Here is a 17,940-nt window from a genome sequence, read left to right as displayed (position 1 = left end):
CCCAATTAGGACACAGTGATAAAGCTTTAGAGAATCTATCTTTAGTGTCTTTTTAAAAATTTAATTAGTTCATTTATCTTTGGCTGAGCTGTGTTGTCATTGCTGCACTCGGGCTTTCTCTAGTTGTGGCTAGTCAGGGCTACTCTTGAGTTGCAGTACTCAGGCTTCTTATTGTGGTGGCCTCTCTTGTTGCAGAGCACAGGCTCTATGCACACGATCTTCAGTAGTGGCGGCATGCAGGCTCAGTTGCCTTGCGGTATGTGGGATCCTCCTGGACCAAGGACTTGAACCCATGTCCCCTGCATTGGCTGGGGAACTCTTAACCACTGGACCACCCGAAAAGTCCCTATCTTTAGTATCTTAAGGTAACTTGTGACCCACTGCCCAGCATTTAAGTGTGGCCCAAGCCTTGCCTGAAGAGCTGACAGACAACCTTAAAAATACCCAGGGTTGGTTCTAAAATTCTCAGTGGCAGACTGGCATCTCTTAGGCCCTCAGCCCTGGGTCCTCCTGGCCAGGGGGTGAGATCCAAGCAGAACATGGTTAAGGAAGCTTTGGTCTGGTGTGTGTGGAGGGGAGGGGGCTGTGGGGGTGTCTGGAGTGATGCAGGAACAAGCGACTGGCAACTAGAGTCTCACTCTCAGCCTAGCTAGGCCTCTAACAGCTGTGTGGCCTTGGCAGCTGCTTGGCACTAGGGTCTCTGTGTCCTCCCCTGTGCAGTGAGGGACTCCGGATGGCGGCATCTAAGGCTCCTGTTCTAGTCACTCACAGGGTGACATTCTTCTCTCTCTCTCTCAGTGGGGGAGTGGGGGCAGGGGCTCATGTGTTGTACAGAAGCTGCTGCCCAGGCACTGCCTGCCTTGAGGCTGAACAGGTGGCAGAAGTCGACCCCAGAGTTAAGAGGGACCTGAAGCCCAGGGAGGGGGAGTGTCTCTCACAGGGCCACACAGCACAGGCAAGGCGGACAGAGCACAGGCAATGCCCAGCTGTGCTCATGCTACCACATCCAGAGGAAAGACGGGATTGTAAGTCACGTGATGCCAGTGTTGGACTTGTTTCTTTTATTTGGTTCATCAGTGAGTGAAGATCATGATCAACCTCAGGGTGTAAATGAACATAAGAGGAGTGACCAACAGGCATTCTCCACATGAGCTCTGCATCCTAAGAAGTCTCTGTGGACATCACCTGATGACTATTTTGCGGCAGAAACCATCATCATGCCCATGTTGCAAGTGAAGAGACTGAGGCTCACAGAGATGCAATAGCAAGTGGAGAAACTGAGGTTTGTTGGTTTTTTTTTTGCCTCACAGCATGTGGGGTATTAGTCCCCTGACCAGGGATCGAACCCACACTCCCTGTATCAGAAAGAAGCAAGAAATCCTAACCACTGGACCACAAGTGAAGTCTTGGAGCTGGGATTTCCAACCTGGGTCTGCTTATTTTCAAAGCCCACACTTGATACTAAGCATTGCTCTTCTGGCTGTGACAGCTAAAAATAGGTACAACCGTCCTTCATTCCTCTACTATTTACTGTGTAACTGGTAGGGATGCAGACAAGACATGGCTATAAATGACGGCAAGAGGGCCACTGGGGGACCATGAAGTGAGAGACTGGTTTCACCAGGAATCTGAGGAGGCAGCTGTGGAGGATGCGGCTCTTGATTCTGAAGGGTGGATAGGATTTCAAACAGTTGGGAACAGAGGCCGATGAAGAATCAGCATCAGAAGAGGTAGGAAAGAGAAAACTCTAGAAATAGCATGTTAGTCACTCAGTCATGTCCGACTCTTTGCAACTCCATGAACCATAGTCTGCCAGACTCCTCTGTCCATGGAATTCTCCAGGCAAGAACACTGGAATGGGTAGCCATTCCCTTCTCCAGGGGATCTTCCCAACCCAAGGATCAAACCTAGATCTCCCACATTGCAGGCAGGGTCTTTACCATCTGAGCCACCAGGAACACCATATGGAGTTGCTATTGCTAGACCAGCACAGGAGGTGGCGCTGTAAACACAGTACAAGAGCCAGGAGCAACTAGACAGGAAGGCAGGGATCAGTACAGGAATGCACAGGCCTCAAGCAGGGACAGTGGCAGTAACACTTGAGTGGCTACTGCAGTAGTCCAAGCTAGAAGGGAGGGTGATGGGAAGAGGGCAAGGGAGGGAGGAAGGAAGGAAGGAAGGGATGTCAGATGGGCAGGTCTTGAAGAGTAAGTCAGAGGAAGGAAGAGCATCAAAGACGACTAAGATTTAGAGCTTGGGGACCAGAGAGGATGGTGATTTCATTATCATCAGAAAGTTGGGACACAAGAGGAGGGGTAGATTTGGAGTTAGGTACCTGGTACTAATGGTACCAGGAAAGAGGGAGATGTTCAGAGAACCAGTAATGCTGGACTTGAGACCTGGGAGAGGAGCTGCTTTGGGAGCCAGGAGCATCAGGTGACAGCTGAAGGCGAAGGAAAGGATGAGGTGGCCCTGGGGGTTAAAGGAGCAAGCTGGGGTCCTGCAGAATCCCAACACAAGGAAGTTAGGGGAGGGGGCAGGGAGAGACATATGGCCGCTGATCATAATTGCAGGCAAATGGCCTGAGCTTTGGCTGGCAAGTCAGCAAAGTGTGAAAGCAGGCCTGGACCAGGGGAGAAGATGGAGAAACAAAAGCTCCATCATGGGCAGTGCTGTAAGTTGAGTCTCTATACCCCTGTTTTCCTGGTGAACCTTATATACAAAGGCCTCAAAGGGCTGAGCGGGTGAGGGAGATGGTAGAGGAGGCGACCATCCTCCTCCACGAAGGCTGTGGTGCCATCGCCACAGCCACTCATGGTGATCCTAAAAGTGGTTTCTCAGACCTCCTAGGTTCAACCATGCTCAGAGTGGTCCTCAGAGGCACACGGGCATCTCTTCTTCCACTGTGACCCTTGGTGCATCCAGCACCATCATCCTCACAGGCCAACTTGGAACAGAGGTGGGGCAAGTGACATCAGATCAGTAACTCTTCCTGAGTGCCGGCCCTTCCACCGACTTGTGAGGCTGAGTCTCTTGCTTGTGTTAATCCACCAGAGTGGATTCCAAAGAGAAATCCGGAGAGAAAGGGCATTGGGTAACAAAGGCAAGCGTGGTAGAACCACAGTGAACAAGGTTTGCTTGGTTTTGTTTCAGCTTGTTTTGGAAACAAGCTCCAGTGCAGGCTGATTTGTTGGGGAGACTAGAGGGCAGGGAATACTTCCAAATTTTTTCAGTGGATTGTCCATACAGTTTAGACAATCTTGGTGTTTCAACGGTTGCCGTAGTGAATTCTAAACATTGATTTTATGTCACACAGTCCTTGGCTGAAACAGAAAGAGGGCTAACCTGACGTAAGTGAGCACAGAGGCTGGGAAATGTTGCTCTGAGGGGTGAAGGGACAAGCACAAAGCTTCCTGGTGTCCCTGGGTTTGGCAGACATGAGGGTGTGAAGCCACACAAGGGAGACACGGGAACCTGGAGGGGCCAGCAGTCTTTTCTTCTTCCTTGGAAAGCATGCCTTCCAAGCATGAGTGGATATAGGGAGATGTTATAAAAAGAAAATCAATGTTTAATCGATAAAATTAATTAAATGGGTTAATTATAATTAAACCTGATTAATTATAATTAATCTGACAGACTGTAAACAGGTAGGTTATTTTTTTTTTTGTCTTTTGGGTTTTTGCTAGGGAAAAAAAAACAAAGGCAAACAACTCCAATCTGGTCAGAAATCTCAAAACACTAGGCTTATGAACTTTCCAGAATTAGCTTCTGGTTCCAAAAATAAAGTTCATGATCATTTGAAAGCAGCATTTTATTCAAGCAAGATTTTCAGATAAAGCAATGATGGATTAAAAAATAAGGATCGGAGGCAGACAACTTTTTTTTTTAAATTATGGTGAATTGTTTCATAGAGATTATTTTTAAAGCAAAAAAGAAGGTGAATTTTTTTTTTTTTCCAATGAGTGGGAAGACACTGTAATTTATCTCTCTGTGACTGTACCTAGCTATTTGGATACTAGGGCTATAGCCAAGGCTTGGCTACACCCTGGTGGCCGCTGACCATAATCGTAGGCAAAGTGCCTGAGCTTTGCCTGACAAGTCAGCAAAGCGTGAACGCAGGGCTGGACCAGGGGAGAAGGTGAAGAAGCAGAAGTTCCACCATGGGCAGTGCTGTAAGCTGTCTCCATCCCCCTCTTTTCCTGGTACACCTCATATAACAAAGGCCCAAAGGGCTGTGCAGGTGAGAGACAAAGGGGCCTTGGTTAAAGCAGAGCACTGTAGGCAGGAAGATGGAAATAAGGCAAAGGAGAACCCAAGAGGCATAACAGAGTTCCTGGTGCAGTGCTGTCCAGGAGAACTTTCTGTGAAGATGGAGCATCCTATCCCTGCATCAGTCACTAGCCACACTGGCTGCCGAGGACTTAAAAGGGGTTAGTAAAGACTGAGGAATTGAATATTAAAACTTACTTAATTTCAAGTAATTTAAGTAGCCACATGTGGCAAGTGGCTACCATTTTGGACAGAGGATTGGAGGCCTCAAAAAGTTTATTCTTCAGATCAATTAACGAGGTTTAATGAGTGTAAAACAACAAGCAAGATGGCATTTGGCTTTTAGTGTTGGTTTTTTCCTAAATGAGGAACAAGGGAAAAGAAACCAGAGCCACTTATCACCAGGAGCTCACAAACTAACAGGAAATATCCGATTCTAGGGAGGGAAGAGAAGGTAATGGCAACCCACTCCAGTATTCTTGCCTGGAGAATCCCAAGGACAGAGGAGCCTAGTGGGCTGCCTTCTATGGGGTCGCACAGAGTCAGACATGACTGAAGCGACTTAGCAGCAGCAGCAGCAGCAGCAGGGAGGGAAGAACCCACAGGCAATCTGGGCAGAAGCATCCCTCGCACACAGAGTGCCAGCTTTACTGAGAGCAGCTGTCTTGAACAGGTGACTCTAATAACATTACTGGCACCGCTGGGACTGTTCTGGGATAGGATCTCCAGGGGAAGTAAAATGGCATTATTTTCCAAGTTATGAGACAAGTAAAACACAAGACTGGTTTACCAGGCCAGAGAACTGGGCAGATGGAAGAGACTGGGGGGATATAGTTCAAATGTCAAGGGGAATGAGGGGGCCTGGATATCTCACACTCTTAAATTTCTTTCTTTTTTTCTTTAGTGAAAAGTGTTTATCAGGAAGAAAAGAGTACAGTTTGTGTGGATAGACACATGGGCAGAGCCTGAGGGAGTCACTAAAACTCTTGCTCAATTGTTTTTTTCTCACTATGGTTTCTCCTCATGTGAGAATGTATTTTGCTTAACTAATTAATTTCTCCATTCCCTTTTCCAGGGGATCTTTCTGACCCAGGGATCAAACCCAGGTCTTCCACATTGCAGGCAGATTCTTTGCTGTCTCAGCATACCAGGGAAACCCAGTGAATTTCTAGAGAATTATTTTTAAAAAGAGAGTTTTCCAATTCTAGTCTTAAAAAGATGTGGGGCTCAATATTCCCTCCAGGTGGAATTACTGACTGGGAAATATTAATAGCTAACACCTAAGTTCAGAACCAACCAGGAGACTAGGGACATGTAGAAAGAAGGTACTAGCAAAGTGTGTTCCCAGGAAGGAGACAGAGCACCTGTCACTGAAAGCAAAGATGCACCGCTACTTCCCAGGGACAAGGACTAGACCTTGGGGAAAACTGGGGGATATGTTGGGGTTAATAGGTCTGGAGAGACATTTCCAGTGTGCAATATTTTTATTTTAGATTTTCTAGTTCTAAGATAAAACATCAATAGCAACTTAAATTCATACAGTGACAGGCTCTATTTTCTTGGGCTCCAAAATCACTGCTGACAGTGACTGTAGCCATGAAATTAAAAGATGCTTGCTTCTTGGAAGAAAAGCTATGACAAACCTAGACAGCATATGAAAAAGCAAAGACATCACTTTGCTGACAAAGGTCCATATAGTCAAAGCTATGGTTTTTCCAGTAGTCATGTACAGATGTCAGAGTTGGACCACGATGAAGGGTGAGGGCCAAAGAATTGATGCTTTCAAACTGTGGTGCTGGAGAAGACTCTTGAGAGTCCCTTGGACTGCAAGGAGATCAAACCAGTCAATCCTAAAGGAAATCAACCCTGAATATTCATTGGAAGGACGAATGCTGAAGCTCCAATACTTTGGCCACCTGATATGAACAGCTGACTCACTGGAAAAGACCCTGAGGCTAGAAAACATTGAGGGCAAGAGGAGAGGCAGGCAAGAGGGTGAGATGGTTGGTTGGCATCACTGTCTCAATGAGCTTGAGCAAACTCCAGGAAGCTGGACAGGGAAGCCGGGTGTGCTGCAGTCCATGGGGTCTCAAAGAGTTGGACATGACTGAGCAACTGAACAAATGGTTAAAAACCTTCTTCATGTTTCATGATTATTTGCAAAAACCCTGCAAACATTTTTTTTTTTTTTTTTTGAGAAAGGGCTTAGGGCTCAAAGTTACAAGGACAAAGAATGAACTAAAAGTGTAGGTAAAAGACCTTTCATTCTTCCAGTTAAGCTCTGCAGTTCCTCTTGGAGAAGCATCAAAGGATGGAAAAAAAGATCAGATGAGGAAGAAGTACCCTCCTCATCTGGTCATGGTCCAAGGCTCTCTTCAATCTGTCTGAACTCAGAGAGAGGCTCTCAGGCATCTCACCCTGTCTTCTGCATCTGTTGAGCTAAATGCAGTAATTATGCAGAGTGAGAATTGATTTGTCAGTTGAGGGTGTTTTCTGGAAGGAGCAGGCAGGGTCCAGGAGCCACAGCTCTACGTGGTCCAGGGACCACGAGCACTGCGACCATAAATTCCAGTTTGCTCGAAACAGACCTAGTTTATACCTGTTGTCCTAGCATAATAATTAGAGCATGCTTTCACTCTCAGATATGTCCTGTCTGAATATTATATTATATGGTCACCCTAGCCACCAGGACTTGACATGGTGTCTTTTTTTTTTCCCCTACAAAATTGCTTTGACTGTTCCCCTAGGGTCATTGACAAGGTTGTTCTGGACTCAGCTTTCTCATTCTCAAGGTTAATGCTTCTAAGGGGCTAAATCTGCATCCCAGGAATGTTAAACAGGTTAACTGTTTTAACCCTAATCACCTGTGGTTTATGGCTCTGCATGGGGTGTCAGGCAGTGACCCGTAATGAGCTTCCTGTTTGAAAATCATCTGGGGAACTTGTTAAAAATAGAGATGCAAGGGCCCATGGCCTGAAATTCTGATTCAGCACATCTGAGAATCTATTTAAAAATGAGAAACAAAGCTTTCCAGGTGGTTTGAACACTGAAGCCAGATTTGAACCCACTGGTGAGTCATCATTCTTCAACCTCTGGCTGGAGTGGTCCCTTGTTGCTATGGAAACCACTGATCTATCCCTCAGCTAGACTGAATTTTACTTTTTTTTTTTTAAGTACACATCTGTTTCAAACATAGAGGACATTATTTTATGGAGAGAAGAGTATTTTCTCTGTTAAGACATTTAAAGAGGAAAAGCAAAGCTCCTAAAAGGCAGAAAAATTTCTAGTCTGAAACCAAATTCAGCAGAAAGCAGGCGTCCCTCACTGCTTTAGCAAGACAAGAAAGAACCAGTGAGCAGTTATTTTCTGAAGCAAGTTTCAGACTGTCTGGAGCATCCTTCAGGTTAGCTGTAAGGTGCCTGGCTGGAGGCCTGGGCTCATGGGCTTCCCCGGTGGTCAGAGGGGCTGATGGTGACCGGCCAAGATGGTATCAAGACTCAGGAGACTCCGGCTGGAGAGGGACCTGGAAAAGGATGGCCCTACAGAATTACCATCAGAATATAATTTACACACACGGCTGAGTGGCCAGGCGGCCCGCACTGAGCCACTCTGATAAACATACCGCACCGATGCTCCGTGTCTGAGCTGAGCAAAGAGCAGTAATCTGTCCTTTAGGTGCAGAAGCAGAGAAGATGGGGTGGAGGAGGGGGCCTGGGAGAAGGCTTCTGTAAGCCTCCTGTGGCCAAGCTGGCCTGATGAATTCAGAATTTAGCGATTCCGAGTTCTCTTTCAGCTTAAACACAAAAGCATAAAATGATTGTATCTCAAACAGAATGATCTTGGAATTCTCTGCTCTTTGTAAATTCTGGTATCTGAAGATAAAACAGCAGAATTTCCCCTCCAAAGATACTCCCTGGGATTCACTGCTTTGCCAGCAACTATTGTACTAAGGTGGACAGGGACCCTCCAGGTACCAGCAGTAGAAGCAGCAAGACACTTCACTATGATTCTATGTTACATAAGCAGCTCGTCCTTCTCTGAAACAGGAATCATTCCCTTTTGGTTCTCCTGTATCCCTGCCAACCTATGTCTGCAGAACTCCTTGACTTTATGTGGATGGTACTTTTCAAACACTCATCCCCGTGTGCTGTATCTTTCTCCCAGAAATGCTCCTAAAGTGCTTCTCCCTGGGCCTAGAAAACCCAGCTCAGTCCCTTGACCCAACTCACTGTCCACACACTCCATTTCACCATCCACTGGAAGCCCATGGAGCACCAAGATCAGTACTCAAAGTCCTTTTTCAAATCCTTTCAAAGCTCTACCCTCTCTTTCCCCAAAACTCTCACATCACCATCTAGGACTCATAGCTTCCCTTTGCAAACACAACTCACCTCCCAACCCCTGGGTCTCCCCAGACATAACCATAACTGTCTTTTCCCCATCCTCCACCAACTGTAGACGCCTACTCTACATCCGAGTTTGGGGGAAGCAATTTTTACATGGACAATCTGCTGAGTTTGCTCTACAAGTAAACGTCTACTAATTATATTTTTCAGGGTTGAGCACATGATAAGAAACTGACACAATGACAAGGAGAATGTGATGGAAGAAGAAGCTGGGAAGGAACACAGAGGGCCTTTGAACAGGGCTGGGTGGGAAAGAGAAGTAATGACTTACATCACAATACCCACAGATTTGTGTTTATTTCAAACCTCCTCTACTGTAGGATATTTGTTTTTCTCTTTCTGACTTACTTCACTCTATATATCAGGCTCTAGGTTCACCCACCTCACTACAACTGACTCACATTCATTTTTTATGGCTGAGTAATATTCTCCTGTATATATCCACCTGATCTTCTTTATCTGTTCATCTGCTGATGGACATCTAGGTTGCTTGCATGTCCTGGCTATTGTAAACAGTGCTACGATGAACACTGGAGTACATGTATCTTTTAGAATTGCGGTTTTCTCAGGCTATATGCCCAGTAGTGGGTTGCTGGGTCATAATGAATATATATGAAATCTAGGAAAATGGTATTGATGAACCTATTTGCAAGGAAGAAATGGAGACAAAGATGGAGAGAATGAACTTGTGGACACAGGGGTAGGGAAAGAGTAGGGTGAATGCAGAAAGTAGCATCTATCTATCTATCTATCTATATATACACACACACTATCATGTGTAAAATGGATAGCTGGTGAGAAGTTGCTTTATAACATAGGGATCCCAGTCTGGTGCATGATGACCTATAAGGGTGGGGTGGGGTGAGGGGAGGGAGGCTCTAGAGGAAGGGAATATATGTATAATCATGGCTGATTCAAGTTGTTGTATGGCAGAAACCAACAAAACACTGTAAAAAAAATTATTTTTAAAAACCCTCTTCTACTCTAGTTACTGCTACTACACATAGTGTCCTCCACATTTAAACCACTCAACTTATTCTAGGACCCTGGGTTCCTTCCCCTAGATCTTCAGGGTCATGTGAACCTGAAGTGCACCCACTCACTCAGATAAGTCTCTGCACCTGTCTATTTAGGTGACTCTTCCAGTGCATGCTGGGAAATTGCAAAGAAGTACCCCATCACTGCCCCTCCCCTCTTCTCTGTGTCCAAGGTTTATGCTTCAAGTAACTTAGAAGTTCTTAACATGAGAACCACAGGTGAGCTTCAGGGGCTCTGGGAATCTCTCGGTATTACATAAATCATTTGCGTGTGTGTGTGTGTGCACGCGAGCATGCAGTTTTCTGATGGTAATATTCACCCTTTATCCCCTCAGCTTTTCAAGGGGACCCCAGCTATACTTAGCCTGTCTCTGGATGAGTTACAGCCATGGTGGTCAGGTCCCAGCGCGGTACCTTGGAAGCAGCCATCACTGCCGCTGTGGCCGCCACGTTCAAGCCTCGCTTCCCAAAGTGCACAAGGGCATCGTAACTTCGGTCTTTCGCTTGGACCAGGCAATCATCAATTTCCTGGCAAAGGAAAAGAGGCACTCTGAGTTGGAAGGCCCAAATAAACCTCTATTTTTTCTCCCCTCTCCTGAGCGCTGAGCTTGGCGGCTTGCTCCATTGCTGATTCTCGCTGGCACTGCCACTAATTGGCTGTCAGACCAGGGTGAGTGCTCAGCCTCTACACACGGTTCTGTCTTCTGCAAAATGAGGACAGTGGCGGCACCTAACTTGTGGAGCACCGTGAGAATTCATTGTTGTTGTTTAGTTGCTAAGTCCTCTCTGACTCCTTGTGACCCCAAGGACTGTAGCCCACCAGGCTCCTCTGTCCATGGGATTTCCCAGGCAAGAATACTGTAGTGGGCTGTCATTTCTTTCTCCAGGGGATTGTCCCAACCCAGGGATCGAACCCGTATCTCCTGCATTGGGAGGTATATTCTTTACTGCTGAGCCACCCTGGAAACCCCATGGTGAGGACTACATGTGCTCATTCCAGGAAAGTGCCTTACACCGTGGCTGGCTTCAGTAACCAAGAACCATTGTCATCTTCCTTATCTCAAGAAGGTAAACCCCAGGATCTTTGAAATTCTATTATTTCATAGCAATTTCAAACAATACCCAAATTCCTCCTCATGTGTATATCGATGGGAGAGATTAGGATGCAAAAAGAGATAGGGGATATTTTTGTTGATAGAGGAGATCATTTTACAGATAATTAAATAAAAACAGAAACCAGAAGTCAACTACAAGGTAAAGGTGAGGTGGAAGAGAAGACTGAGGTCTACTTAGGGACCAAGAGCAAGTAAAATATTGGTTTAGTTCAAATTTGGATCAGTGCTGGCTCATTCTTCTTGTTGTGTTTGGGTTGTTGTCATTGTTTTAGGAAAACAGCCATTCTGTAATCATAGGAGCAGAGTTCAGTCAATGACACTTGGCCTCTGTCTCATCGGAAGTTCAGCACATTGGTGCACTTCCTTCACTTTGAGGCATACAGGTGGGCATTCACCCCCTTGCCTGGTCCTTGTTTAAAATTCCTCGGGAAGTCACAACACTCAGTTTCCATTGGCTGACTCTGGAAGTGATTCTTGGCAGCTCTTAGTGAAGTAAGCCAGAAAGAAAAACACCAATACAGTATACTAACGCATATATATGGAATTTAGAAAGATGGTAACAATAACCCTGTGTACAAGACAGCAAAAGAGACACTGATGTATAGAACAGTCTTATGGACTCTGTGGGAGAGGGAGAGGGTGGGAAGATTTGGGAGAATGGCATTGAAACATGTAAAATATCATGTATGAAACGAGTTGCCAGTCCAGGTTCGATGCACGATACTGGATGATTGGGGCTGGTGCACTGGGATGACTCAGAGGGATGGTATGGGGAGGGAGGAGGGAGGAGGGTTCAGGATGGGGAACACATGTATACCTGTGGCGGATTCATTTTGATATTTGGCAAAACTAATACAATTATGTAAAGTTTAAAAATAAAATAAAATAAAAAAAAAGAGTCAGTGGAAATTACATTAGTGGCTTCAGGGTTAAGTCCAGTGTTTAGAGAAAGGGAAGTAGGAAGAGTAGAGATTTGATAATGAGGTGGAGGCAGGGATTACTCTCTGAGACAGTAAGTGTTGTGTCCTAGTTCCTAAAGGGCGTCTCAGAAATGGCTACAGTAACCTCTACTGGAGTACCTCCAGCTGATGTACTCAAAGCCTTGCCCTGGAAACCCAAAGTGTACAACTTTCAGAAGCAACAGAAACGAATATATCAAGCCACCTATAGTAAAAAAGTTGGCTTAAAGCTCAACATTCAGAAAACTAAGATCATGGCATCTGGTCACATTAATTCATGGCAAATAGATGGAGAAACAGTGGAAACAGTTGCAGACTTTATTTTGGGGGGCTCCAAAATTGCTGCAGATGGTGACTGCAGCCATGAAATAAAAAGACGCTTGCTCCTTGGAAGAAAAGCTATGACAAACCTAGACAGCATATTAAAAAGCAGAGACATTACTTTATCAACAAAGGTCTGTCTAGTCAAGGCTATGGTTTTTCCAGTGGTCATGTACGGATGTGAGAGTTTGACTATAAAGAAAGCTGAAAAAAAAAAAAAAAAGAAAGCTGAGCTCAGAAGAATTGATGCTTTTGAACTGTGGTGTTGGAGAAGACTCTTGAGAGTCCCTTGGACTACAAGGAGATTCAACCAGTCCATCCTAAAGGAAATCAGTCGTGAATGTTCATTGGAAGGACTGATGTTGAAGTCAAAACTCCAATACTTTGGCCACCTGATGCAAAGAGCTGACTCATTTGAAAAGACCCTGATGCTGGAAAAGATTGAAAGCGAGAGAAGAAGGGGATGATGGAGGATGAGATGGTTGGATGGTATCACTGACGCAATGGTCAGGAGTTTGAGTAAACTCTGGGAGTTGGTAACAGACAGGGAGGCCTGGTGTGCTGCAGTCCATGGGGTCACAAAGAGTCAGACACGACTGAGTGACTGAACTGAATTGATAGTGCTCTTAATTCATATGGTAGAATCTTACCACACAACCAGTTCAGAAAGTCATATAATATCATTAATGAATTACAGAATGCTGGACCCAATAATCCCACTCTCAAGAATTTATTCTAAGACAAGAAGTCAATAGAAGTTGATTGTATACTATGTGTGGTGATGTTTGTGGGTCCTTATGGACCCACAAATGGAAAAGGATGGTATGCAAACATGTTTAAGATTTCAGAAGACAAGTAATGCATCTTTTCAGCTTTTTGTAGTTATTGCCTTCGGGTTTCGTTTTGGCTTTTTGGTGTGTGTGTGTATGGTTAACATTTTAAGGAAACATTACATAGACTGCATTGAATGAAAAAAGGAGCTACCAAACAAATTAATAAGACAGAAGTCTTTTATTTTAATGGTTTCTGCATCTATTATTTCCCTTAGTGTCTCAGTGGTAAAGAATCCACCTGCCAATGCAGGAGACACAGGAGATGTGGGTTTGATCCCTGGATTGGAAAGAGCCTCTGGAGGAGGAAATGGCAACCCACTCCAATATCCTTGCCTGGGAAATCCCATGGACAGAGGAGCATGGCAGGCTACCGTAGGACATGACTTAGCAACTTAGCATGTGTGTGTCTCTTACTGTATGAAATCTTAACAAAACCATGGAACAATCCATTGAAAACAAATCTGACAAATCAGGTTCAGAGGAGATGTTAAACAAAAAATAATTTAATAGACAGTGACATTATCTTAAAAGTAGCTTAAATTTCTTTTCAAGAGGTATAAGTTGTAATTCCTCCGTGTATCCTTAGATATTGTTGACTCCTTCCTGCAATTTCTCCCTATCTTATTTTTTCCATCTCTGTATGCTTATGCTAAGTCGCTTCAGTTGTGTCCGACTCTGTGTGACCCCATAGACAGCAGCCCACCAGGTTCCCCCGTCCCTGGGATTCTCCAGGCAAGAACACTGGAGTGAGTTGCCATTTCCTTCTCCAATGCATGAAAGTGAAAAGTGAAAGTGACGTCGCTCAGTCGTGTCCGACTCCTAGTGACCCTATGGACTGCAGCCCACCAGGCTCCTCCACCCATGGGATTTTCCAGGCAAGAGTACTGGAGTGGGGTGCCATTGCCTTCTCCTTTCCATCTCTGACATTAGACAAATCTACATTTTCATTTCAAGGATGTATGGGAAGCAAAACTTTGAAGCAAAACACAAAAGGTAAATTGAATGAAACAAATTATTATGTCTATTCTCATTAACACACTTATCAACTGATAACTTATAAAGTATAAAAATAGCAGGTATTTCATTTGTAGCATACATTTTATCATTGATCAATAAAGCAAATGTACTAGAAAGTTGTTATATTCCAGTCTCTGTTGTAGCTATCCAGGCACAAATTCAAGTCTTTTCATCTCTCTAGGCTTCAACTTTCCTGTTTATGTTAGGTTTTTAAAAATTTATTATTTTTATCTTTAACATTTATCATTTTTATTTTTTTGTCCATGCTGAGTCTTGGTTGCTGCTCAGGCTTTTGTCTAGTTGCAGTCAGCGGGGGCTACTCTGTAGTAGCTGTGGTATGTGGGCTTCTCACTGCAGTGGCGTCTCCTGTTGCGGAGCACAAGCTCTAGGGCGAGCAGGCTTCGATAACTGCGGCACGTGAGCTCGGTAGCTGTGGCTCCTGGGGTTGAGGGCACAAGCTTAGTGGTTATGGTGCATGGGCTTAGCTGCTCCTCAGAATGCAGGATCCTCCCAGACCAGGGATCAAACCTGTGTCTCCCGCACTGGCAGGCAGATTCTTTACTACTGAGCCAGCAGGGAAGACCTGTACTAAGTTTTTAAAGTATTTTTTAGTAATATATATAAAAATTCCATCTACAAAAGGACAGGCGCTGAGCCTGATGAAAGGAAAGAAATTCAGTTTGGGGAGTTGAATTATGAGTGAATTTTTTTCTGTCTTTTGTTTCGATGTATGGAAATGTTTTACAATAATAGTGATGAATAATATCGTTTTGAGAATTTCACCAGGTCATAAAAATAGACTTAAAAGAGAAAGATTAGAAGGAACAATTTTCGGGTAGGGGGCAAATAAGTCAATCAAGAGTCTCCTTCAATAAAATCATATGTCTTTTTAAAAAAAAAAATCACTTAAAAATTTTTTTTCACTCACTGGAAGGACTGAAAGGCAGAACAACACAAATTACCTTTTCTTTTGAAGACAGTGTGGGATGTACAAACTTCCTGTAGAGGAGGCTGGAGCCTTTTGTGTAGGGAGACAGCAGCCAGGCTACAAATGCTATTTTTAGTTCATAATAGAATGGAAACCTGGAGAGAGATGAGAAACATACACATTCCATTAGGTTTTCAGCAACTCTGCCCTGAGCCTATGACAGACAGAACCTGGGAGCACAGATAGCTCTCCTGCCTGCACACAGCCTGGTCCTCAGATTCCCATGAACGAGTGTGCACACACACACAGCCGAGGTACAAGTCCAGGGTCTCTTTTGAAAACCAGTTCCTTTTCTGTGTGTGTGTGACCTCAGTATGAGGCTTGTAGGATCTTAGTTCCCTGAGCAGGAATTGAACCCAGGCACCTAGCGGTGAAAGCACAGAGTCCTATCTATGAGACCACCAGGGAGTTCGCAAAGCCCGTTCACGTTTTCTTGTTGTCAAACAAGCTAGGGACCCAGGGTCTCTCAGCAGTCACTCTATGACTGTGCCTGACAACAACTGGCGCTTTTTGCCAGGCTCTGTTCACTTTGGCTGGAGCCGGAGCTCCTGCAGGCCCAGATGCCACATCCACCCTCGCCCGAGTTCCCACTCATTCACTCTTTCCTGGAGGCCAAGAAGGGACAAACACTTGGAGAATTCACAGCAGGGCAGAGCTGACAAAGAATCTCCACTTAGAATGAAAGCCTCTGTTCCTTGGCTGTCTTCTTAGTCCCCAAACAGGCTGGACAGGAGCCCAACTCTTGCAGGAAAGAGGATGGTACTTACCCTGCTCAAACCAACGGCAGACTTGGGGGAGGGGGGCAGGGAATAGAATATAAATAGTAAAATACAGGAAAGCCTGGTGTGCTGCAGTCCATGGGGTTGCAAAGAGTTAGACATGACTAAGCAACTGAACAAGTACAATATATATAACTGCTTTATATACATATATGTATATATACATATATATAGTATATGTATATATATATTCCCTGAGAATCCCTTAGACAACAAGGAGATCAAACCAGTCCATCCTAAAGGAAATCAGTCCTGAATATTTATTGAAAGGACTGATGGTGAAACTGAAACTCCAATATTTTGGCCACCTGATGTGAAGAACTGACTCATTTGAAAAGACTCTGATGCTGGGAAAGATTGAAAGCAAGAGGAGAAGGGGACGACAGAGGATGAGATGACTGGATGGCATCACCGACTCGATGGACATGAGCTGGAGTAAGCTCCGGGAGTTGATGATGGACAGGGAAGCCTGGCGTGCTACAGTCCATGGGATCGCAAAGAGTTGGACACAACTGAGTGACTGAACTAAACATATGTATATAGTTTTAGGTGTACAGCAAAGTGATTCAGCTGTACACCTGACACTAACACATCATTGTAAATCAACTATGCCTGCATGCTAAGTCATTTCAGTCATGTCCAATTTTTTGCCACCCCATGTAGCCTGCCAGGCTCCTCTTTCCATGGAGTTCCCTAGGCAAGAATACTGGAGTGGGTTCCCATGCCCTCCTCCAGGGGATCTTCCCAACCCAGGGATCAAACCCTTGTCTCATATATGTCCTGCTTTGGCAGGTGGGTTCTTTACCACTACCGCCACCTATACTTCAATAGAAAAAAACCTAAATTTTAAAAACCAACAGCAGGCAAAAAGGTTTTGATCATTTTGGTAGCAAAAGAAAGAAGAGTTCAAGGTACAGATAAAATATAACTCTGAAGTTTAAAGTTCTGGGTACTATTCACTGATGTATCCCATAAACCCTTTGCCAGCACCCATATGTGGCAGTTGGTGCTGAGCACCAAGAGGACACTGGGGAATAAAGAAGACCTGAGCCCTGTTCTCTTGGAGCTTCCAGTCTAGCAGGAAGCACAGACAAGGTTCTGGCATCCTCGGAACCGACAGTCCAGTCAAGGAAACAGAGATTGCTCAAATCAAGACAATTAGTGTAGAATAACATCCTGAGACAAGCGCCATCAAGGGTCTCTGTTAACCCATATGGTACTTCTGCACGTGTGAGAAAAAGCCCAACCCTTCAACTGGATGCAGTCCTGTGAGCATATGACTTGCAAACAGGGCTTCATCTGAATTTCAGCTCCACTGGCCAGGTATCTTGTGCTATGAACAACCTGTGCAACCGTACTTGGCAGGTCAAATGGGTATTAACCAGGTCTTTTTATTTTTTGTATTCTGATGCTTTGACATCTTGGGACCTTGCTGATGGAGAGACTGCCTCTCTCATGGACACCACAATACAGGCTCCTGCCCACACTTCTTTCCTCTGCTTCCTGATCTGCCTGTGTGACTCTGCATGGCACACTGTGCCTCTAGGGATCTGTGTATCTTTTAAAAAATATTTATTTATTTATATATTTGACTGTACTGGGTCTTCACTGTGGCACACAGGATCTTCAGTTGCAGCATGTCAACTCTTAGTTGCAGCATGTGGGATCTAGTTCCTGATGAGGGATTGAACCCAGGATCCCTGCACTGAAAGTGTGGACTCTTAGCCACTGGATCACCAGGGAAGTCCCTTGGGATCTGTGAAGTTAACAAACTTATTCCTTCATAATAGTCATTTCTGTGTCTGCATGTCTTGTGCTATGCTGTGCTTAGTTGCTCAGTCGTGTCCAACTCTTTGCGACTTTGCAACTCTTTGCGACCCTGCAGCACGCCAGGGTCCTCTGTCCATGGGGATTCTCCAGGCAAGAATACTGGAGTGGGTTGCCACGCCCTCCTCCAGGAGATCTTCCCAACCCATGGGTCAAGCCCAGGTCTCCTGTACTGCAGGCAGATTCTTTACCATCTGAGCCACCAAGGAGGCCCAAGAACGCTGGGGTGGGTAGACTATCCATTTTCTAGGGGAACTTACCAATCCAGGAATCAAACCAGGGCCTCCTGTATTACAGGCGGATTCGTTACCAACTGAGACATCAGGGAGCCCCTCTGCATGTCTTAGCAAACTTAAAAACAAATCCTGGGTACCATTCAAACATGATGC

At 45.0% G+C, this 17,940-nt stretch overlaps 1 protein-coding gene across 5 annotated transcripts in view; it reads right to left on the bottom strand.

Annotated features, from left to right (window-relative positions):
* The window catches only part of REEP1 (receptor accessory protein 1), a 137,172-nt gene that overhangs the window by 27,458 nt on the left and 91,774 nt on the right, over positions 1 to 17,940 (bottom strand). For all 5 annotated transcript variants that reach the window (XM_055540327.1, XM_055540324.1, XM_055540325.1 and 2 more), the window contains exons 4-5: positions 14,920 to 15,040; positions 10,127 to 10,240 (exon numbers count right to left, since the gene is read on the bottom strand). In XM_055540327.1, the coding sequence (XP_055396302.1) occupies positions 10,127 to 10,240; positions 14,920 to 15,040 (235 nt within the window). The remainder of the gene's footprint in view (positions 1 to 10,126; positions 10,241 to 14,919; positions 15,041 to 17,940) is intronic.

This window comes from Bubalus kerabau, chromosome 11 (assembly GCF_029407905.1).
Source record: "Bubalus kerabau isolate K-KA32 ecotype Philippines breed swamp buffalo chromosome 11, PCC_UOA_SB_1v2, whole genome shotgun sequence".
NCBI classification, from domain to species: Eukaryota; Metazoa; Chordata; class Mammalia; order Artiodactyla; family Bovidae; genus Bubalus; species Bubalus kerabau.
Note: the sequence above shows the minus strand (reverse complement) of the source record. Positions and strands in the feature narration are given on the sequence as shown.